Below are 24,220 nucleotides of genomic sequence, written 5' to 3' on the forward strand. Positions count from 1 at the left end.
TTTGGGTATACTGATTTTGAACTACTTTTTACCGCGGGCAGTACGATTCTACTACATGTACTAGTTTTGTGCGGACGAGTATACTTTCAGTCCACCGCCATTTTTACTGGAAGTATACTTTATGTACACTTAAAGTATACAATCAGTACGAAGACCGCAATAAAAGTATACTTTTAGTATACTTCAGTACACTTCGAGTGTACTGATTTTGAACGACTTTTCGCTAAGGGAAAGCGTCAAAAAAGGTTAAATCACTCGCCACCAGGTGGCGGGTCTAGGAGAGTATAATTGCGAGTAGCTAGGCGCTAGGTACCGCCCAATTTATGGGCTACAAAAAAATATATTTTATCCCCCTCTCACGCCACCATTGCCTCCGAACAATCTAATATACATTTTGCGTACCACAACAATCAGGTGAACTCATGCAACGAGTGCATACGCTGACACAGCAGATGCAAACATCAATACAACATCACACTACCGAGATTACTAGAACCGATCTCTGCGCTTCCGCCTTTTATACTCGTCGTTTTGAAGGTACGTATTTTTCGATTAGCACGTAAGCAATAAATAATATTCCGAGCGAGATGATTTTTTCACTGTAATGTCATACCTCCGAAAGTATTTTGAACGCGTCAAGGGATGAATCTCTTTGTAAAACGCAAACGCTCATGCCGTAATTATTTGAAAGCCGGTAAAACAAGCCGCTGCAACGTGCTTCTAAACGATGTGTTTGATTCCCCGCACAGCACGTCGTAGCCAGTTTTTCGATCGTAGTATTTGTTTTTCAATTTGTGCTGTCCCCGCTTGGCTGCAATTATCGTCTTGAATTAATCTCTGTAGAGAACGCATTCACTCAGCTGGAAGCGATGCTTCACGGGTAGAAAAATCGATTTTCGATCAACATTGAATGGTACTGCGCTCGCCCCGTCTGGTAGGTTTAAAGGGGGTACACCGGCGATTTATCGAGGTACCCCAGCTGACTACATCTTCTGAATCTCCGGCGTTTGCCCTTTCCGGTATGCTGCTTAGCTTCGCGAAACTCGCAAGAGTTATTGTGAAATCGGCAAATGACAATGTTACAAAAACCAACATTAAAATAAACCCGCACATTTCGGTGCAGTGACGTCAGTGGATGGCAGGCTTGCCAGTTGAGCAAGCGTCTAAAAAATGGACAATGTTGAGCATTTGTTACGGGCTGGTGCGCGGGTACTGGAGCGAGCTTTAATAACACTTATTTGACACCATGAAACTGCTTGAAATCAGAGTGAACCAAGAAGTCAAAGTCGCCACTCGCAGCAGATTCTAAGTGTACGGAGCTACGCAGTGGTGAGCTCGAAAACTTATTGCGCTCACCCCAGCGTGCCACTTAGAAGCCAGTTTCTCCAGGAACCGTAGTATATTTAAACAGCAAAATAAAGGTTAGCTTTTTTTCTTCGATTTTACCTACCCTTTAATGCTTAAATTACAAACTGTAAATTTATACGTACTCTCCGTCATATTTTCAAGACGGTTTAGTCCTTCTCCCAGAGCGCAATCGCTCTCGGGGAGGGGACAACAGGACATCGCATAATACAGTCACATTGGCCCAAACAGGAAGTCAGGAAGGGAGGGGGGGGGGGGCATGGGGCCCGGCCCCCCCGACTCCCCTCCCCCCCCCCCCCCCCCCCCCCTCCCCGGAAACAAAATACTGGCTACGTGCCTGCATTGGCCACTGTGCGGTAGGAGTTATGGATCAGACCAGCGTTCTCACTTGACTATACTTTGCTTCACCTTAAAATGTACCGCAGCCAAACGCTACGAACCATTCTAGCAAATCCAGTGGTTTGGGCATGTCACGTGATTGCGTAACCCGCACGCCTTCGCTCTCCACCTGACGTTCACGTGGCACTCACATGGCACTGGATTGGCATCCATAGTTCGTAGCGTCCTCCGAAGGCGTTCGTAAGGTAAAACAGAGCATGCCCGCAGGTCGATAGATTGCACCGTAATCACTCAAGCGGACTTAAACTCTTTAAGGTAAAGCAGAATATCAAGTTGCGACACCCCATCCTCTCCAATCACGTTGCCGAAAAGCGGCACCAATGCCCGACAGTTTACGTCATCTTACTTTGCCGTTACACCACATGATACACGAACACACGGTCATATCGGCGACAATTCCAGTCTTCGTTCACAACGCACAGCGCTGCCATCGCGATGTTGCTGCTATGTTGCTGACACGCGGAAATGTCAAAGCAGGTTTAATCGGTCGGTTGGCACTCGGCATCAAGAAACAGCCGAACGCAGCACACTGCAGAAGACGCGGGCATTCGGCAGCAAAGACCTGCCTTAGGCACAGTTTTCGCGATCTCCTAACGTCGTCGACGTCGTCACGTCGTTTTGCATCACAGATAGGGCGTCACGTGACTCTTTAGATGCCCAGCCATAAAGAGTTCATGCGATACTTGCACCCACATGGAGTGCACGTGACCCTGTCACATGCGAGTTGGATGGTCGGTCGTATGGGTTCTCGCTTCCCTCCGGTAGGCTTAGCGTGAGCGAAGCGAAGTGGAGGCGGGCGAGGCCGTGGCGTCGAAGAACCGAGGGGCAGACGACGGACCGCGATCAGCGACGTCCTGCGCCCCGAACGTTTTACCAGACAAACCTCTAGGAGCGGACGCGTCAGCCGTGCGCGCCAGAGTACTGCGCTCGCTCGGTCTGGTAAGTTTAAAGGGGGTACTCCGGCGATTTTATTGAGGTGTCCCCAACTAACTACAATTTTCTGAATCTCCGGCGTTTGCCCTTTCCGGTATGCTGTTTAGCTTCGCGAAACTCGTAACAGTTATTGTGAAATCGGCAAATGACAGTGTTGCAAGAACCAACATTCAAATAAACCCGCACATTTCGGTGCAGTGACGTGAGTGGATGGCAGGGTTGTCAGTTGAGCAAGCAGTCTAAAAAATGGACGATGTTGAGCATTTGTTACGGGCTGGTGCGCGGGTACTGGAGCGAGCTTCACTAGCACTTATTTGACACCATGAAACTGCTTGAAGTCAGAGTAAACCCATGCCTTCAACTGGCGTCACTTTTTCGTTGTTGCCAGTGGAGAGTTTCAGTTGGAAAAACAGGGTGAGGACCAACACTGTAAATTCAATAAATTCGCAAAAAAATTATTTTGACCTAATGTTTGGGATACTATTTCAGTGATATTCGTTGGTTTGCTCAGAAGTTTTCAGGCAAATCGGAAACCATGAAGAGATCGCCGAAGTACCCCTTTAACGAGAGCTGCGTAAAGGCCAGACCGGCGAAACGTGCGAGACCCTGACGGGCGGACGATGGGACACGACGAGAGGACCAGCCGAGCCGGTCCTCTCGTCGTTTTGGGGAAAATGGGAAAATGGAGCCCATTTTTGCCCGTTTTCGGTTTCTGGTACAATAGAGTCCCATGCGCTCGAAAACTTCGTCGGCCGCCATTTTCCCATTTAAATTTTCAGAAAATCAGTTATAACTTTTGATTAAGTTATCGGATCGGGCTGAAACTTTGGCATCTGGTTGTGACCTCTAGCGCTACATTTGGGCAAAGAATGAGCGTTCGGCGATGCCTAGTTTATTTTTTCGGCAAAAAAGACCATGTAAATTTTCTTTTGTGATTCCGCTAAAACAAAACGTCGAAGTTTTTTTTTTTTTTTTCGTCAGTGTCACTTATTGCTTTAGCGAACAGTGTCTGTAAGTGAACATTAATAAGCAGAGAACAGTACAAGAAACGGATCTCCCCCGAAAGCAGTCAGACGATGCGAGCTTGACCCACTTGGCTTTTGTGCGGAGCTGGCACCGTGCATGCTGCATTGTTCATGCAGGCCGGAGATCGAACAAAACGACCTCTCCTCCCCCTCACCGGAGAACACGAACTCCAGCCGAACGCTCACGCCGCGTTCGGTTAATTCAGCCGAGCGCTGAGTCATTGTATTTGTTGTCCCCATCCATGTAGTTCTAAAGCTAACCGCTTGGAGCGCCACGGTCTGATTTCCTCCCCAATAGCTAAAGCGACCTTTTTATTGTTGTCCCAGAAATGTTTTGTAACGTCTATCAGTGATATTGTCACGCGCGTTGCCCAGCGAGCGCATAGCCGAATGGTTACCGCGCTTGGCTCTCGCGCGGAGGCTGCGGGTTCGATACCTAGGAAGTGGACTCTCCTTACATTTATTCTTTCAACTTGACATTCTCGTAAGTTCGAGAACATTGTCGTCTGATCGAGTTACGAATGTTCTGCGCGCCAAACTTTCTACGCCGAATGTTCCAGGAACCCCACGCAATTACAAAAGGTGCTCTGAGTGGCGGCCCGGTCTCAGTCTCGCCCCAGCGCTCGATCCTGCTGTTTCGCCGACATCGACGCCTGCAATGCTAGCCTTTCTCTATTTTGTTTTGGGCACAACTTCGCCCCATTGAAACGTTTAGTTTCGCCAGTTATTCGCCGCCTCATCATTTGTCATTCGTGACAATATCCTGCTCCTTATAGTTGGACTGCATAAAATAGCCCTACGATACTATTTTTCCCCGTTTTGTGTTGTTGCGTGCCAATAAACCAGATTTGAGCAGCTGTATAATTTTTGTTGACACTGACGTCGATACAAATTACGCAATCCGGAAGTATCTTCAAAAGTAATTGAATTATATTTCTAAGTATATGTACTCCACTCAAGATACTTTACAGTGAAGGTAATTTGAGTAGTATTTTAAATACTTTATGAAGCAGGTATTTAGTAACTTAACTTAAATACTTTTATCGAGTATTTCGCCCAACACTGCTATGACTACCGGATATGTGTTGCATACATCGAAAAGAAAACAGTTAAAAAGTCGGATGACCATCTTTAGGCGTTTGTGTTTACCTTGCTGTTCTTTCTAATTTGATACGATGTGCGTATCAGTTTATCTTAATTCAGATTAAGCAAAAATCGCCTTCTTTAGCGAAACTCACTGGCCGCAAATTTTGTTACTATTTGGGTCGGCGCTTTTGCGTTAACGTACCCTATAAGAAAGACGCCGAACAGAAAAAAAACTGAGTACACTCAATGAAATCGGGCCCTTAATCGGTTCAGCACCTGCTAAATGTTACAGGATATAGAACTACAGACTTTAGTTATCTTTAAAAACAACCACATTAATATCATAATTTTTCACCATGGAGTTCAAATAATTTTGACATTGATATTATAAGCGACTTGCTATGCATCAGAAGAACCACTCCCGGAGGAAACACCACGAGAAGTGCCCACATTTGGTTTTCAAAATACTGCGAAACCTTGAGTCTAGTACTACAATGCTGCCGAGTACTGCAATATATTCTAGTACTGCAGTACCAAATACTGCGAAACCCCAACTCGGTTCGAAAGTGTTCCAGATGCACCGATAGATGGCGCCAATGTCTCATTTCGTTGTAATGAGTGGTAACTCAATCGGTTGAACTCAAATGCAAATCTGTGAACCAGTCGTAAATGAAAACGTTTTGCTGGATCACTTGTGACAGTCGTTTATTTCTAGCCTGGGTTTGTGTTTTACTTTAATCAACTACAAGCTCATTTCATTCTTTCACTGTAACTGATCGGAGAACATTCAATATTAGTGTTTTTTTTTTGTTTTTTTTTTGTTTTGTTTGCCACATTATAATACTCTCAGAGGAAGTGCGCCCCGAAAACGAATTCGCTCCAAACAAGTGGGAAATATGAAACGGTCGAAACGATACTCAAAATAATACATGCATCAGAAGCGCACGAAGAGAAGACCTCACGTCAAGCGACTTGCCGCAAAAAAAGGTAGTTGAAAAACTCGCACCATTAATGTTCAAATTTATGTTGACAAGAGAAGCCTGAATTCGACTGGAAAACGCCATAGAAGGGCAATGAATCCATTAAACTTATATATGTATTTATTACTGTATTGTGACTTTCGTAGAAACAAAATATTGTGGGGACAAACAACCTACTCTAATTTTATTTGGATATCCCCCTATGACACTCAGTAGCGTTAACAAAGGTATGACACTCCGTAACAAAGGTATGACACGCAGTAGCTCTAACACCCAGTAACTCATAACAAAGGTATGACAGTAGCGTTAACAAAGGTCCTTGTGGAACTCAAATTGAGGCAGTCATGCTCTCCTCATACCAGGGTGGTAAAAGATCACGTATTTCTTAAAATTAAATAAATTATTCAAATTTATTTGATTTCACTCATCTTTAATATTATGTTAATTTAATTTGAATCATTGATTTAAATCACTGGAAAGGTTTTCTTTAAAAGCATGACTGTAAAACAGGTGTGCTTGAGTGACTATTTAAATCATCCCAACTTTTATTGTCAACCCTGCATGATACGAGCACCACCCAAATTTAATCGCTGGTTCACACAATCGCGTTCGGGCGCGACCCAATAGATGGGCTGGCGCCATCTATCGGGAATACCTAAAAAACTCCGTTTCGCGTATAACTGATCAAATCCACAAAACATAAGAAATGTTGGCTTATGTCGTTGTCAGAATTGTATCAAGCACACGGTGAGAAAACGACACGTAAAATGTACGCAGATCGGATCAGTTCCACGAGTATCCGACGGATGGCGCCGGAGTATTCCCCCATTGGATGCTGCAACAAGCGGCTGCAACGCAGTTGGACACAGTCAAAGGCAAATATATGAACCAGCCTTACACGTCAGATTCTTGGTTTGCAATCCTCTTACTTAAAGGGGCACGCAATGGGATGAATGAACCTAAATGCTGCCTTGAAGGGCGTGCGTATGACGGTCAAAGCCTGGCATTTCGACGACGGAGCCATAGAGTGCCCGGCTCGCAGATTAGGGGCGCGGGTATCTGGTAGCACAGAGCATCAAAGAGTCATTTCTCGGGGAACCTGGACGTCAGCGCACAGCTCTTGCAGCAGCGAGGACCCGAAACACGCTTGTTCGCTCGGGAGAAATGCGTTTCGGCGTCTCGCCGCAGCGGGGCGCGAGTCACGTGGCTCTCCTCCCATCCGTTGTCCGCCGGTCCAGCCTTTCCATTTCGGCGGCCGCTTCTCGTGGCGATCTGCCAGGCTTTGTCAGCATATAGGAGGCTATGGTTGTACAAACCAGTTTGCACACAACTTCGAAACCTACAGATGTACGGAGAACACATATTTCGAAAGTTCTTGAGGCGCGCACCCGCGGATAATTCTCTCTCCACATCTGTAGAGAAACACCGTGTCTTTTGTGTGACGTACACGAGCAGCGTGAGTGCGGCGTTAGGCTTGCGACGGAGGCGCGGCAAAGGCCGCGTAGTCGGCCACACTGTACGTCTGCGTCGTCTTGAACCTGGGAAACACGGACAGCGCGTCTTTGGTCGCACGTCCCTGTACACGGCCCATGCTGAACCCATCGGCAAATTTCTTCTTCATTGCCTCGTCCACGGCAACGTACTTGCCCGGCGCTTCGATCAGCTGCCCTTTGCCCGACCAGCCCAACTCGTGCGGTAGCGCGGGCCTGTTCTCGTCGAGCGTCTTCCTGGGCGGGAAAGGCACGAAGGCGAAGAAGTACTCCACGTCCAGAGACACGGTCTTGAGCGACGCGTCAGGATGGCGGACTTGCATCAGTTCGTAGGCCACCCGGCAAAACTGCAAAGGGAATTTGATACGCCTTCACTCTAAGAAAAAAAGGAGCGTGACTTTCTCCCTCAAGGGAGAAAACGCGCTGCCACAACCATTGGTCCCCTAAGTGAGCAACAGTAACGGGAGAAACCCTTGCTCCCCTCTCGTTAGTCCCTCAAAGTTGAACACTCAGGACTAAATTTTGCACCCTTGCATTTAGGCCACTGGGTCTAAATTTTGCGCCCTTACCTTATTTATTACTAAATTGCACCCTTACGCACCCAGGTGGCGCTAGTCAACGTCAAACTAAAAAATGTTAAAAAATATGGTACCGCTGGGGTAGATCTTTTGCACGCTCATTACATTCACATATGAACAACGCTTATCTCACATTTGTACACGTATTGTACATTTTAACGCAGACAAGGAATTATAACACAGGAGCACACACACAGCATGCACGCACAACACACACGCGAGGACAAACACGCGACGACACGCTAATTCAATCACCACCCTAAAGCCTACCCACGCGCCTTTTATATACTGATCATATGAAAGGAGTCGTTTTGTCAGTGACCATCTCAACCGTGAATGATGTTAGAAATATGGTGCTGCTTTCGCACCAATATTGTTGCTAAAATTTCTAAGGAGTGTATCTCTAACTAAGGAGTAACGGTACACACAGTAACTATTTGCGATAGTCTATAAAACAGCGTCCCCATAGGCTCCCAGCAACCATGTTCTCGCTTCGCCGCATAGACTGTCCTACATCGCCCATGCGCGTCTCCGTGGCAACCGCATCGTCTGTTGCGAAAAAACAACATTGCATAGATTCTAAAGAATACACAAAGAAAAAAAACCAGAAGGAATCTATTTTTTTTTTTTTCTGGCCTTTGGAAACGTTTTACCACGTGCTACGTGGCTATTTTCATCTCAGTTAAACCAAGAAGAAAATATAAACGCTTTCAAAGCACGTTTAAAAGAATGCGAATCGAAAGGACCCCAGGACAACGGTCAAACGCGGCATGGCCAGTGCATCAACAATGGCGGCGCTTGAGTCAGCGCTAGCTTCCACGACGTGCTGGAACAGAGGCTGAGATCGTTATAAAGTCAGCTTCAACCCTTAACCAGGCTCCCTCCTGCAATGTTTGATGCTACGATTGTCTGTGGATACCTCACCCTGCTTTCCGAAACAGTAAGTGCGTCGCTAACGCTGGCCATCGCCGATGCAGCAGACGCCGCCATCTTGTCCGCGCGTCTTTTTCTCCCGCGCTCTAGCTCCCGCGCTTTTGTCCGCGGCGGCTTTTTTCTCCCGTGCGTCTTTCGGTTAGTACCGGTCGAGTGCATTTAATCCTCAGCATTTGCGCACGGTACCTAGCTCGAACCAGATGGTTTCTTCGCGGAGAAAATGGGAGTTCAGAGGACCAAAATCTGCCGTTAGTCCTTTTAGACCATCTTTTTTCTTAGAGTGCTGGATAGAAATTCAACGCGGTTTTTTACTATGATCGTAGTGATAATAATGATTTCCTTGTCTCGTACTCCAGAACATCCAGTAAGTTTTTTTGTATGTGCCAGGTGGCGCATACAAAGAGTATACTACATCACAACAAGGTATACTCCATCGCATCGCAATTCCACGCAAGAAGAAATTGAAAAGATCTACGTCAAGCTGTTTCTGAAGAGACCATACGGCGAGCAAGTGTTCTAAAAATGTTCCTTTGGCACATCGGAACTCGAAAAGGGGCACGCCCATCAACGGGCATTAGAGATAACGCGTGGGCGCGATGACCAGGCAACCAACTCGCATGCACCGTCACTGGCTAAAGTCCGCGGGTAAACAAATTAACGCACGTGGGCGCACTTGAAGGGTGAACAGAGGCACGAGGTGCCCAAGAAGCAGACGAAATTGCACACCGTATTATCTGCAAATACATCAACATGAGGCGTCATGTTTTCGAGGGAAACTGAAGAGGTTTTGCATGCCAGTAAAGAACATCTAAATCGTCTTCATTTAGCCTACAGGTTCACGGATATCGAGATTGTTTTTCGATTTGGCGAGCAGAGGCTGGAGAAAATAATACTCAAAATATCGCAGAAGCCCCTGGTTCCCCGAGCGTTACGTCATAAAAGGAGTTTTCGGAATCTCCTCTCGAGCGCATCTTCAGCGGCTCTCAAAGATATGCACGCGCACTCATATTATTTTCAGAAATGGCAGGAAAAAAGGCCAGGACATGGTGTCAGTGCGGGGGAATATACCTGGCAAGCTTGCAATGACACGCGGTGCCCACACGAGGGACACGCTCTTGGCGGCCCAAAGATCCTTTTATGACGTAAGGACTGGGTGGAGGTTTTTCGTGTTTTCTTGTGTTTAGTTACATCTTCGGGGAAAACGAACGTGATATTCTGTCATGGGACAAGAATACTCTAAAGCTCACCTCTACCTCGTCTTATTTTAGCTTTGTTTTAGCTTTTCTTTAAACAAATTTGCATTCTTACCGGTGGTGACAGTTCAGAATGAATATATGTGTAAACTGCGTGAGCCTCTAGTGACGCGAGCCAGCGCAAAAACCTTCAATGGCGATACCAAATCACAATCCAAGTGGTTGCGAACTACTTTGTGCAAAAACAAAATGTGACGTGCAATCCTCTATTTTTTTACGAGTTTTGTAACGAGAGTTCATTCAGTATGTATTCATAGTCGTAAAAGCATCTCCTATCAAAATATCTATCATGCAGAATGCCAATGAAATGTTTTTGCACTATAGCTGTGCACGTTTTCAGTCACAGACAGGACCAAATGCGCAGGGCGTCTCTTTCGAACGCCCTGCGCACCAGAACCCGCTGGCTGCCTTCCGTCGTGCTTTGACTGCGCGTGCACGGGACAACTCTCATGCTCTCGTGACAAGAGTAAACAACGCGTTGACCGCTTTTCAGCGAAGCAATATATTTAAAAGATGCGCTCATAAATTCAGTGCTAATTACAGTTTCCCTTCTTTAATTTGTTCTTGATCGACTGGAAAAAGAAATAGGTTTAGACGCAGCGCTTACGCAAACGCACAGAACTTAAGTTTTGCTCCATACTAAAACTCTACAATCTGCTCGGGACTTCCGGTACTCATTCTGCTTCCGGTTTTGTATGGGGATGCAGAAACGCGAAAAATGGTCGCTGAATATCTTTAAGCGTCTCGCCTTATCGCAAGTTGTTTAAAATGATTTAATCTCTGATAAGACTGCCACGTTGAAACTTTACTAGCACATGGCCCATCGAACCAAATAAAAATATGTTAATTAAAATATTTTAGTCAATTATGCTACTAATCTCGATGATCATCCTCTCATATAATAAAAGTTTACATGCCTGAAATAGTTTTTTTTTTTTTTTTTTTCTAGGCTACACAGATTTGTTAAGAAAAGGCCGTGAAAACTGCACTGATACGGTTTTTCGAGGTCACAACAAAAAAAAAATTAAAAAAAGCAAAATATAGAGCGTTTTACTAATAATCTTTCTAAAAGCACAGGGTCAGTAGTCCTAATGAGATGGCACTTCAGTTTCCTTGAAAATATCGAACTAAAACAAAAACGGTTCACCTTTTAGCATGTCGAGGTTCCTTCACGATGACGGGTCATATGGTACCTGGACTTTATTTTGTTTTTGAATTTTTTTTAAAGATATATTAACACTACCAAATAAGCTCTGAATTTCAAAGAATCAACCACTCAAAAATACCCAAAATGTTCAGCGAATTATAAACTCCGGAAAGCACCTTCCGAAAACACGAAATCCTTATTATATGCTGTCAATATTAATTGTAGCCGCGCGGGGTGGGCAAAGCACACTACACGTCCGAGTTTCCAGACATTGTTATGGTACGGCTGCTCCACTCACTACGGCAATTTATCAAGAGCCGCTACCCGAATGCTCGTCAAGGCATTAGAGATGCTCATAACGGGGGGAAGCATTAGGTCCCCTGAGCAGCTTGGTGTTTCGCAATGCGCAAGCGCAGAAGTTCTGCGCATGCGCAGTGCGAGGCCCCAAGCTGTTTCGGGGCCCTAAAGCGTTGGGGCTCCCTATTCTAAAACTCTTCATTGATTGTCACGAGCCCGAGCCAAGTGCTCACACAGTACTAGCGTAAAAATATAATAGATATATTCGAATAACGTCATTAGATATATTCGAATAACGTCATTAGATATATTAGAATAACGTCATTAGACATATTCGAATAACGTCATTAGATATATTCGAATAACGTCATTAGATATATTCGAATAACGTCATTAGATATATTCGAATAACGTCAACATGACAATATTCAGATCCTCGTTACTCCGGAAAGGTGCTTCGAATAATACTTGAGGAGTATCCGCCGATAATTTTGTCGTCACGTCTGGTGTCCACTTTGTGTTGTTGTTTTCTATACGATGTAGGAGTGGTGTGAGTGTGGCTTTATATTTGTTGCAGGGTTTCGCTCACCCCTGACGACATGGTGCAGACGAGAAAGTCGGAGTCGGCGAGCAACTGGAGATCGAGCAGGGCATCGAAGAACGTCGACCTGCTGCGCTCCGCGGCCTTGCGTGACGACCTCTTGTTGGTAATCACTTCGTAGTCCGGAAATCTGCGGATTACGTGAGCGCTTAGAAGGCAACTTTTAGATCACTTTATGAACAGTCCTATTTGTAATATTGATTACACGTTCAAAACAAAAAAGAACGGAAGAATATATCTAAAACTAATATTAATAACTTTTAAAGGTATTTCTTGAAGGCAAGTAATTTTTTTTTTCCATGTAAGAGTGTTCGTATATTTTGTTCTGTCAAACAATGGTGTCGATATGTCTTTAAAAAAAATGCCATAATATTCAACTCCATAAAGGTGCGAGATATCTTCAGTTGAGGTGCTTCGTCGTATAGTTTAAAAAATAAAATAAAGTAATAAATTGCGTTTCAGTTATACAAGAAACCCTTTACCCCAGCCGTTGATTTGTGTTTGTTAATGACCAGCAGTTGCCATTAAAAATCACAAGTTTTGCAGCAGTTAAACCGCTTCTTTTGGAAACATATAAAGAGTTCGTTTTTGTAAGTACAAACCCCGCATAGCCGAACCTTCGAATACTGAGCAGAAAAACATACACGTACACTGGGCGACACTGCTAGCGCGAACGCAACATAAGGACGTTTTTGTAGTTTACTTCGAAAGGGTGTTGGCGAGCATGAGCTTTCACATCTTATTTCAGTGTATCGAATGACTACTTTCCATTACAAGTTCGCTTCAGCTTAACTCTAGACGCATCTGACGCGACGACCTAACCGGATCAGGAAAGCAGCGCTAAAAGAAGAAGCCACTGGGCCCTTTCTGTTCATGATTGGTTGAGGGATGGTAGAACACGCACAGAAACAATGGCGAACACCACGATGGTGCCCTTTTGACGCTGTCTGCTGCTGATGGGTACCATCAGCTCGTGACGTCGGCTGCGTATGAGCTTCGGAAGAAACCAGGATAATATTGATAACATCCCCTGGATTATGAGAAGAAAAGAAAACGGCGGTACGTTTTCCGGGTCAAAAGTGTCGCGTTATGGAACGGTAAAAAAGATAAGGTTATACAGTTTTCACAGAGTGCACGCAGCAAACAAAAGTGGCGTTGCACGTCATCAAAACTTTTGAGCATTCCTTAAAGTGGTTGTATGACACGAGAGCGCACGACACTGGAGTGCCGGCTTGAGAGCGAGCGGCAGGACGGCACCACGACACCATGAGCGCACGACAAGAGAGCGCCGCGACATGAGAGCGCGCGTCATTAGGGAGTTTTCGTAGATAGTAGGGAGTTTTCGTAGATCGGTTTCGCCGTCCCGCAAAAGCCCTCCGCAACCCGCTACGATAGCGGGAACTCCACAGTCAAGGCTATCGGCGCGCAGGCGCAGTAGCAACTTCTTCATTGCGGAACTCTTAGCGGAGGGGGCAGCGCGGTCTACGAACACTCCCTGTTAGAGCGCATGTGCGCGTCTTGCGATTGTTTGATATTGGAGCACGCAAACATATTTTCACGGAGCTGAAATTTTGACACCGAAGGGGGTCGCATTTCGAACGCCCGATATCATTTCATTGGCTGAGAGGCAGACCCTATGGGAAATCCACGAAATACAATTTTCGCAAACTTGAAAGAAGCAGGATACGGAAAGTCAAATTTCCAAGGGAAAGGTGATGACGAGGCCAGGATGGTGACGACCGAGGATGGTGTTCGCCCGATGGAAGTCCCCCGGGAAGTCGAATAGGAAAAAGAAAACTCAAGTAAAAGTTGTTCGATCCCGCTGGACATATTACGACGTTGGTTGGCTTACGATGACTGGTGTGGCCACGTTTATTTCAAAACAAGACGACAACAGGTCAACGGTAATTTTTAATACAAAACTCCCAAAATTAAAACCCATACTTTAGTCCCCAGCCTCAAAAGCCGAATCTCCCCGATCTCAAAAGCCGAATTTTCTGAGAATCCTCTCGGCACCCGTTTTCTAAACTCGTAGGGGCCTCCTTTCCTTCCAGAGACGGACCAATCACTTCAAATTTGCCCATTGTCACGTGGTACACTCTTACCCAATGATCAGCGAGCTGTCAACGTGATCCCCCTCCGACACCTCAACGGACAAAACCAAATTCCTTGTAGAGTCTCTACATGCTTTCCTCGCCGCCAGGCTGGCGCCACCCACTTAAGTTATTGCGTCGATTAAAAGCGAAGTTTCTACACTAAACGACGAAATACACCGGACACAAGCACGCTTGCTTGAAATCGACAAGTGCGGACAGAAGTGCCGCTGCTCAAGACAGGGGTGTTCCGGCGCCCCAAACTGAACCCCCTTCTCTTTTTTAACGACCGGGGTCCTACTCATCTCCACCGAGCCCCTCGGCTGCCCGCGAGTCTGCGAGCAAACGCCCAAAAATGCCGACACAAACATAAACAGACAAATAAACAATGCCGACGCAACTATAGGAAGATAAGCTTTTCTAAAAGAGATGTTACTTATTACAAACAAAATCCTTCGTTACTTAACACGGAGTTTTGAAGATACAGTACTTTATCGATTACCTTTCTATATTATATTTAAAAAAAAAACGAAAAAAAAACATTGAAATACCGAATGTCTGTGAAACATCGCGGAAGTAGTCGAGCATATGCACTTATATGGTAGCACCCTTCAACTATAGCTTGCTCAGATTCTTCGCTACGCGAATGTAGGTGGCCTCGCTCCTCCTTCGAGGCTCTTCCCTCCCTCCCTCTCTCGCCCCCCCCCCCCCCCCCCCCTTTCCCAAGGGACACCCGCCAGCAGACTTGTACACGTTACTGAAAAATAGTAAGGAATTACATTTACAATTACTCAAGGCTAAATTGTAATTTATTACAATTACAATTACCCTCCCATGAAAGTAACTGACCGTTACCCCAAAAAGTAATCCGTTTCTTTCGGGGCGTTACTTTTAACATTATTGTCCTCAAGTAAGGGACAAAGGGAAGAGGGCTATTAAAGTTCTTATTGTTGCAACGCGTTCCATTTAACGACCTTGAGTATTTTGAGCAACAGCTGGCTCTCGAAAGTCTCGTCAGACATTTTGCGTTATTTCTTACTCAATATGTCGACTGCTACGCTGAACACCATTTGAGTTGAGGCACTGGATGGGAGTGCCATATTGTTCCTCACGAATGCTTCATGCTCTGCATTGAGCTTTTTCAGCGAAGCAAGGGAAGCACTATTTACCTCGAATGTAGAGCAAAGCTTCGTCGTTGCAGCCGTTTCCTGCTATTCGAGATTTAGTAGATCCTTTTATTCCTCCGATACCCGCGAAAACGGTACCCGATAACGATATGATGCATGCGCATAGACGGCGGCGAAGTATCGGATATCGTTATCGGAGTCATCGGACCGATCCACTAAAATTCTCCATTGTGTAAATCCCGAAGCTGTGGAAGTCATCAATAGCAAAACATAGTTGTAACAGTAAGGTGATATTTAAATAATAAATATGGTATGGCTCGATATTCTTCTTCCTTTGGTTCTGAACAGTTCGAGCCTCACTTGAGACGTTGGTGAATAAAAGAATGTTTCCAGTATATAAATATAAGTAATAAAAGAAAAAGGACACTCATAAAAACAATTAATTAGAACGTTGGTTAAAGCAAGGAAATGTAAACGCACGTTTGCCGTATGTACCTTTCTTGGTGCCGTTCAAAAATGCACGGAGCACGAACCGACCGCGGTTTACTCCGGTGTTCTCCAGATAGACGTCCGCTGATGCCACGGGCGGCAAAGGGTAGAGAACTAAGTAAGCCGCGCTATGGCCCCACTCACGAATTTCACTCTCTCCTCAAGCCCAGAGTATCAAGTTTACGTCAGCCACCATTATGTTTTATTTGTAAAAATATCTGCTCGAGATAAGATGCGTCCTGCTGGGGCAAAACAGGAAGAGGAAGAAAGGAAGACTATTACCATTTTCTAAGTGCTCGCAAAAAGCTGACTCACAAAAAGGGTAGGGTAGACGCCGACGGAGCGTTGTCTCGTGTTGTGACATTATGACATTGTTAATTCTTTTCAGTGTACTTACCACCTCGAGCTTCTCGAAGAGGCGCACAATCACTTGGTGTCCTCCTCTCCCCGTCTTCGATCGCAAAGAAAAAACCAAGGGACTAAAAAATAAAATCGGAAATAACTTGCCCCCCCCCCCTTTTCTTTTTTTTTTTCTTTTTTTGTAGAAATGTTTATTTGGACTTTTTAAAGTGTTGTTAGGGTTTAAAAAGAAAAATAAATTCGGGGGCTTGCTGTTGCGAAAAAAGGCTTTGCGGAACTGACGAGTGTAATGTAAGGCAATTACTTTAAAATTACTTTAGTCAATATGTAATTATTCCGTTACTAAATTACTGATAAATGTAAGGGATTACTACTAATTTCGTTACTTGTAAAGGATTACGTACAAGTCTGCCCGCCAGCTACTGAACTGCACTGGAGCGCACGGTATAGGCTACAGGAGCCTACCGTGCGCTCAGGTGTTATATCATTATAACGTTTAATTCCGCCAAACGACGGGATAACGTCGAATTTGGAACGCGCTAGAAATCAATCCGTTCGTTCCTATGATAAATGACGAAATATGAAGCTGTACTCACATATAGTGCAGTGTTGGGTAATAATCATCGCATAATCATATGAATAACAGCCCAGTTACTACAGAAGGGAATTCGATAGAAGTCTGCTACGGGAAAGCGCACCTTAGTGACTACAGCTGTTGTTCTGCGCTCTCGTGCCACGCGCCTTCGTGGCGCCCTCCCGCTCAAAATAGCTAGAAACCATTTAACGTTTGTCATTTCTGCATAGTACCAAGTATAGCCACAGCTTAAAGAAACGCAGAGCACGGCATATCATGTTTACGCTCCTTTCCTCCTGATTGGTCCTTTGGCATTCCAATCAGCTGATGCTGCAACCTGATTGGCTGAAGAGCAATAATACGATGCTGAGAACTCGCCGCGCCATGCGTTCTTTAAGCAGTCAGGGACTACGCGGGGCGCAGGATCGTCTGCTTTTTGCACAGGAGTTCCAGTGACGTCATAAAGCCGAGCTCTGATCGGCTCCGATTGGAAGGACAGTGGGTAAACCTCGAGGCAGCTAGCATTGAGGTCTGCCCACTATCCTTATATCAAAGCCGCAATCAAAGCTCGGCGTTATGACGTCACTGGAACCCCTGCGCAAGAGGAGGACGAACTTTCGCTCCGCGTAAAGGAATTGTGACACCATGCTTGCAGCATGTATACCATATGGGAATCTGACAAATCGTACCTGTTTTTTTTTTTTTTTCTTATCAGAACAGAAACACAGAAGATGTGTGTGACGAGCGAAACTTGGAGCATGTTTCATTCGGGATATTGATTTATGAATTGTGTCACCGAATTATCGATGCACGCGAGATACCGTCCCCCAAGAAAGACGTTTTATGAAGCAACGGTAATGGCGAACGAATTAACTCACTTTCTTTCGACTTCGTCCATAACCTTGGGCTCGTCGGTGGCGAGGAACACTCGCTTCGTAGTGACAGTCTTGTCGAGGGACAGCTTGGAGTAGAATTCCTCCACATGAAACATGTACTCGTCAACTGCATGGTACGCTGCCTCAATACTCTTATCCCTTCTTCTGATGTGCACTCTGTAAAAATAAAAATAAAAGTTCGCTCCATATCACGTGGCCGCTTCTTCTCGCTGCGAGTTGAGAAGGTGAACGCTGCTCATTTATATCAATCTTTTTTTCTGTGACCGCCATGGCCCGGAGAGGAAGCCAACGCGTATTTCGGAGATTATGAACGTTAGAGATTGACTCTACGTGGTATTTGCTGAAACTAAACAAGGATCATTGTATCACCCCTTTAACACGCAGCACGAACAAGCGGGCACGTAGTAATCATAGGCCGCCAGAGGCTGGGGTTGACAAAGCACAAGGGTACGGGCTATACGTTTCGCACACTGGTTCGGCTATTGCCGTCATTGCAGCGAGTGGGCATTAGCCACTGCGCGAATGCTCGTCGAGGTATTGACTTGAGCACGAAATCGAGTGCTCGCTCACGCAGTGCTCGGGTTATATTTATGAGCCGCAATTGAATATCGCCACCGATCCCCATGACAACGTAGAGACTGCGATTCCCGCGACAACCCGATCCAGATTCGCAAAGGAGAGACCTAAGGAAAAATGTCGGTATCTTTGATAATACTCGCGGTACATACTCGTGATTCGTTGATAGTTGGAACAAATAAAATAACCATTTCATTATAAACCATTTTATGAATTCACCCTTTTTGGTAGATCGTCCCTTTATCGGAGACTTGGTTTGACGATTTCTTGAAGGAAGGGCAGGGGAAACAAGAGGCACCAATTGGAGTGGAATGAATACATGGTAACGGTTACAAGTAATTTTACCACTTTACCAGTAACCAAATTACTCTTGCGATCGCTACCTAACGAAGATAATCAAATTATTACAAAGTTACTGTGAAAGTAATCGATTACAAGTACTTTGATTACTCGCTATGAGTGCCGTAAAAATCTACTATCTTGCCAGTATGTCGGAGTAAAGTCAGAAAATATCCAAGCCGAAATCGTGGCACGGTATACCTTTCTTTGTAGCTATAGCTTCGCAACATTTTCTTGTTCGTGTGAACACTCTTTCGGTCACTCACCCTACAATGGGATGTTCGTAGCCACGAGCAACCTTGAACTTGTCAATTTTCTGCAGCGTTGAGTTGTTGAACCGAAGGGCGTAGCTCATGATCTGCCCGTACCACCACGCGTACGGGTCCCCGTTGTTGGCTACCAAGGTCTCCACAATGGCGGACGGCAGATCCTTCAACGGTTTGCGATATCTTCTTCCTGGAATTCGATATTTTCTATTCATTATCTACTGTCGAATTAATATAAGAATTAATGCGCTAGAATATCCTTTTAACCCCGCAGGAGTTCGCAATAAAACAGTAGCAAAAACGAAAAAAAAACTTTTAAAGTTTTTTTGGATATGACTGGTACATGTTACTAAATACCGAACCTACTAAAAAAATCGAATAAAAAAACATTTCTCAGATTTATTTCGAGTGAAATTTCGAACTAGGAGCGATTTCGAAACGTACTTGTATTTTGGGGTAGAAGTCTCAAAATAGAAGCATGTTTCGAAATTGCCCCTAACTCAAAACATGTTACGCGGCGTAAATATGCGGGCTTTTTCGTTTGTTTGTTTATTTTTTCTTAGAAATTTTATTTTGTTACCTGAGTGTCCTATTCGGGCAATTCAGAAATGTTTTTTGGGGGGGCTCAGTATCCCCGTAAGCTGGACTCGATCAGCAAAGTCGAAACCCATGTCCTTCCTTTGGATAAAAGAAGCACGCACAGCTCACACCCTATTAAAGGCTGTTTGTTCCAGCGAACTTTGGGTAGTAATTGACTTGCCTCAAAATTGGTTCAACCCAATAATAGACGCATTGGATTTAGCAACCCAAATTAAAAGCCACGATAATATTTTTTTGCAAAGGATTTTGTTTATTTTTCTTGTGGTTTGAAAAATTCTAATAGCAACACTGCAAACGTGACGGCAAATGTTGCAATATAAGAGCAGCACAGCTTGCCCCCGCCGGTTACAAGACATCTGATGGTGTGATGTGAATTCTGAAAAAGCTCACGCCAGCAAAAAAAAAAAAAAATACTTTTTTTGTTTTGTTTTTAGATTGCCTTTTGAACTTTGCCAATTCTACGACACGGTGACGTCATCACACACTGGAAAGCGGGAAAAATGTTTAAAATTGGTTGTGGCATAACCTTCATTTGCTGTTTTATCAGTAGCTGTTTTGAATCTAGAGATAATAAATAGCATGCCGGAAGAAGTGAACCTTGGTATGGTTTGCTAAAATTCACCCTACTGTTTTGTTTTAAGATATTGATGTCTTACTTTCATTCGCAAGAAAGCCTAACACAAGATGATGAATTGCACGTCTTACAAAATGAAATAGGGCATTTTCAGCGTTTGGTATCTGATACAGCCAGCAAAGCCAGGTACTTAAGCATGCGAGAAGGAGCGAACGCAAATTGCTATTAATAACTGTCGTCTAATTAAACAAGACTTTAATCGAAACAAAAAAAAGAAACATTGAACGTGCTATTATCGGCGAGATGTTTTGGTGGCGCCCTGATATGGTTTTTCTCGTGACGTCATTACCATACGAACAACAAGTTCGATGGTATTTGGAGTTTGCACGGTGGAAGCTTGAAATCACTGCAATCTCAAAGCAACGCTGCCAACTTTCCATCGCGTACGTCGTCTATACACATCGGTCACTAAAGACTTCAATCGTCATTCAAAAGCATCATTTATTTCCTCAATGAAATAGAACTTAATGATTTCCCAAAGCTGCGAGAAATGTAACATTCATGACGCGAATATTATATTTCGATACAAAAAAAAAAGAACAGAAAAAATATATATAGCGGGTAACATTTCAGATGTTTCACTATTTAAGAATGTTGCAATATAAGTATACGGTATAGGTAAAAAAGGGAAATAAAGTAACGCGATGTTTTTAGAAACACGATTAGAGAATCCCATTTTTGTATTGCAAAAATTTAGACTAGTCCGAACAAACCTTATAAAAAGATGTACTCCGAATCTCTTAATGGGTTCTTGACAATTTGACGTCAGATAATAGCACTGAGAAGAATATATGAATTCTCCTAATTGACAAAATAGACAAACAACTATATGTGTAGGCTTTTTAGGTAGTTATAAAAACTCTGATTTACTCTAATATCGATCGCAAAAATCGGCGCTGCGCACAGCAATCTTAAATCTTCAACAAGGATGTAATTTAGTGGTAGATTTTACCTCGTGAAATTTAAAGATATAGCGCTATTCCCGTAAAAAATGGGACACACACCTTTGACACGGTAAATGGCGAACGCGATGCCGACGAACGCCGTTAAATGGATCATGAAACCAATTTGGAAGTTCTATTTGACGATTGGAATGGGTATCAGGGCGCGCCTCATATACAGTTGACCAAGTTCTAGTCCGAACGGACGTTTGGTAGCCCCACCAATGAACTAAACAGGTACGGTAATAATCGCTCTGAAAACGATGCGGGAATGGGAATTCTGAAGGGGGTGCCGTTTTTCGGTTACAAACGGTTACAGACAACACCGGCTTCCCTCCACGGGACAGTTAATGTTTTCGCATTAAAGTACGGAGCCCGCAAATTTCGAGACCCCACTATATGGATAACCTATTCTGGCACGAACTGAACGAATTCATATATTTTTTGGCTCATTATTACAAATAATACATCATATTCAAAAGTCCATCGAGCAACATTGACAGTCGCCATTGCTAGGACAGGAAGAGCGTGTTTGGATCCGAGTCCTTGCCGAACGCTGACGCGGCGCTCGTGTCCAATACGAGCTCAGCCGAGTTCACGCCGAGCGCTGACGCAAGTCTTGTGTCCTATACACGCTCAGAGCACGTGATCAAGCAATGGCGGACAGGTGTTGGCGCGGACTTTGGAAAAAGGTGTATTACTCACATCAATACACTTTTTTTTAATTACTATACGTTTTCAAAACTATGCAGCGAATCTGTGAGCGCGAATCTTTCGGTAGACATCCACCTGGTTAAGAAATATTAAAATGGAACAGAAAAACCTCTAAGCATACAAAATTTGAATTTTAGAGCGCAACTCTTATGGCTCGTTTACACTTGCGAAATAAGCACTCGCCGCCGATTAGATTCGATCGCCGAAAAAATATCGGGCCGTTCACATTTGTCACCGCCTGCGGAGTACGCGGCGCGAGCGTCTCGTAGTTTCCCGAACAGACGAGGGGGGAGCTAACGAAAGCCCCCGAACCTGCTCCTTGCCCGCGCGCGTCTCGTCGCCATCACCGCCAGTTCGTCAGCGGGGATCGGACGTCAGCAAGCGCCACATCCCCCATGCGTTCTGATTGGCTAGCGGCGAGAAAAAGCTTTTTTTCCGGCGTTCAAAATTGGTCCCCCAGAGCGATCTTGCTCTCCGCCGGAAATTCTGTCTGCTTTCGTGTCCGGGCGTCAGAATTCCCGCCGGTCCGGCCGCCGGTTCACAAGTGTGAACGAGGCATTAGGGAGTTTTAGAATAACGTACGGACTTTTAGCGCACGCTAGCGCTAAATTTAGCGCTTGTATTAGCGCACGCGACGCGAGAGAGTTTTAGAATAGCGTTTCTCCGTCGCGACGTAAAAGCCCAACCATCTCGCGCTTGCGACGCCACCAAGATACAGTCACAATTTTTATTTCACCCACGAAATTCTGTAACTTGAGAACAAACAAGTTTTTTGGTCCAGAGTATTATGTTAGATTTGTTTAAACGTGAAAATGCGACGCGAGCGGTTGACCGGTCGTGTCCGCTTGCGTCGCCTCGACAAGAGAGGTCTCGTGTACTGACCTTTGCACATCGTACCTTCGCCGAGAAATGTTCGCGCGTCGCAAGCATTAAATTGCCAGTGATCGTTGCCAAACCGCGTACAATGCCGTCCCGTATTGAAAATCGCAGTCGCGAGGATGCCGCCGACGTCGCACTCACGACGCCGCCGAAGCAGCCGCCGAAATAATCCCGGAAGCCGCCATTTTTTCACTCTGCTCGTCTTGGCTTTAGCCCACTTCTCATTACGAATCCTACTTGGCAAAGCGCAAAGACTCTTTGCGTACGCACGCTATTTCCGAGAAATAGCGCTCGCTAAAATTGCGCACGCAAAGCGCAGAACCTGGTTTGCGTTCGGAGCATGCGCAGTGGCGACGACGCTATTCTTTTGCGTACGCAAAGCTTTAGCGTGCGCTATTCTGGAACTCCCTATTGGCGGCCGTTCCCGGCTTGAGCGGCGTCGGTGTCGCCGTCGCCGCGCGGCGCCTCTCCCATCCCGGGCCCCGGCACCGTGACGGGAGCACGCCGGGGCGGACACGCGACGGCAGGGCGTCCGGACAGGCCCCGCAAGCAATGTGACGGCGGCCTCGACGGAAGGATTGGATTGGATCGGATTGCTTATTTATTCAAATTAAATTACAAATAAAGAGATAATTGTGTCTGAACATTAGTGCACACATGTCTTTTTTTTTTTAGTAAATTAAGGATTCGCGTCTGCTATTAGAAATTCCCACCGAAAGGGACCAAGATAAATAACACAACAAGCGTTGGCTGACGAGGAGGGGTATACCGCAACCCCCACTCCTCCTCAAGAGCTGCGCTCTAATTCTTCATTACAGGGAGTTGTAAACGTCTTTCTTTTCTTTTTTATTAATTTTTCGAAGTTTGAATTTGGAAAATAAGTATTAGAAAATATTCCCTAAAATTTGGAAAACAATAAAAACAGGACCCCTGACACGCACCCGGAAACACGTAGATCTCCGCTCCTTTGTCGGGGGTACGAACGCTCGCGCACGCTGACCCTGTGACCGGAAGAAACGACTTCACCCAGTCCTGCCCGGGAGCGTATTTCCACTTGGTGCTGTCCAAGATGAGCGTCTTTCCTGTTCGTAGGGCCGCCACGAAGCAAGAAAGAAGGTCGTGCACAGCAGCCGCCAGTCCGTACGGATTATTGAGCCGACAGAAAACCTTTGGTGCCGCTGTGCAATTACTGGGATTCTGGCGGAGGAAAAACAAAACGTCACAGCCCAACAGTCTGTATTCATTGTCATTGTTGCTGTCTTTACTGAAAAGCATAAATAATTATATTTTATATCTCTATGAACACATCAGAATTTATATTTATTATATAGGGCAATCATTAGTGATTATGCTCTTATATATTCTCATAGGTTTACTGTGGGACTACACATACTGCTCAGCCTTCTGCTCGGGGAATGCCAGATGTTCTTCATTAGTCGGTCCTAGCGTCCATTTTCCGCCGATTGTTTACGTAACTGCATAAGTATTGTTCTACATAAGTTTTAATTACCATAAGCCAGGAAAACCAAACAAAGCAGTCAATACATATGGTAAACTCTACGTAGTAATAGGATTGCTTTAATTTATAATATTCTCTAAGGTAAAACGCGAACAACGACAACATATATATTATATCCGCAACTAA

General features: G+C 45.0%; 1 protein-coding gene across 1 annotated transcript in view; it reads right to left on the reverse strand.

The window, feature by feature from the left end:
- Positions 1-7,256: 7,256 nt before the first annotated feature.
- The window catches only part of LOC8053508, a 47,088-nt gene continuing 30,124 nt past the window's right edge, over positions 7,257-24,220 (reverse strand). The window contains exons 4-8 of the mRNA XM_040223563.1: positions 23,517-23,772; positions 18,808-18,997; positions 17,609-17,782; positions 12,076-12,217; positions 7,257-7,625 (exon numbers count right to left, since the gene is read on the reverse strand). Of these exons, the coding sequence (XP_040079497.1) occupies positions 7,257-7,625; positions 12,076-12,217; positions 17,609-17,782; positions 18,808-18,997; positions 23,517-23,772 (1,131 nt within the window). The remainder of the gene's footprint in view (positions 7,626-12,075; positions 12,218-17,608; positions 17,783-18,807; positions 18,998-23,516; positions 23,773-24,220) is intronic.

The sequence above is a fragment of the Ixodes scapularis genome, unplaced genomic scaffold (assembly GCF_016920785.2).
Source record: "Ixodes scapularis isolate PalLabHiFi unplaced genomic scaffold, ASM1692078v2 PGA_scaffold4__175_contigs__length_147842914, whole genome shotgun sequence".
NCBI classification, from domain to species: domain Eukaryota; kingdom Metazoa; phylum Arthropoda; class Arachnida; order Ixodida; family Ixodidae; genus Ixodes; species Ixodes scapularis.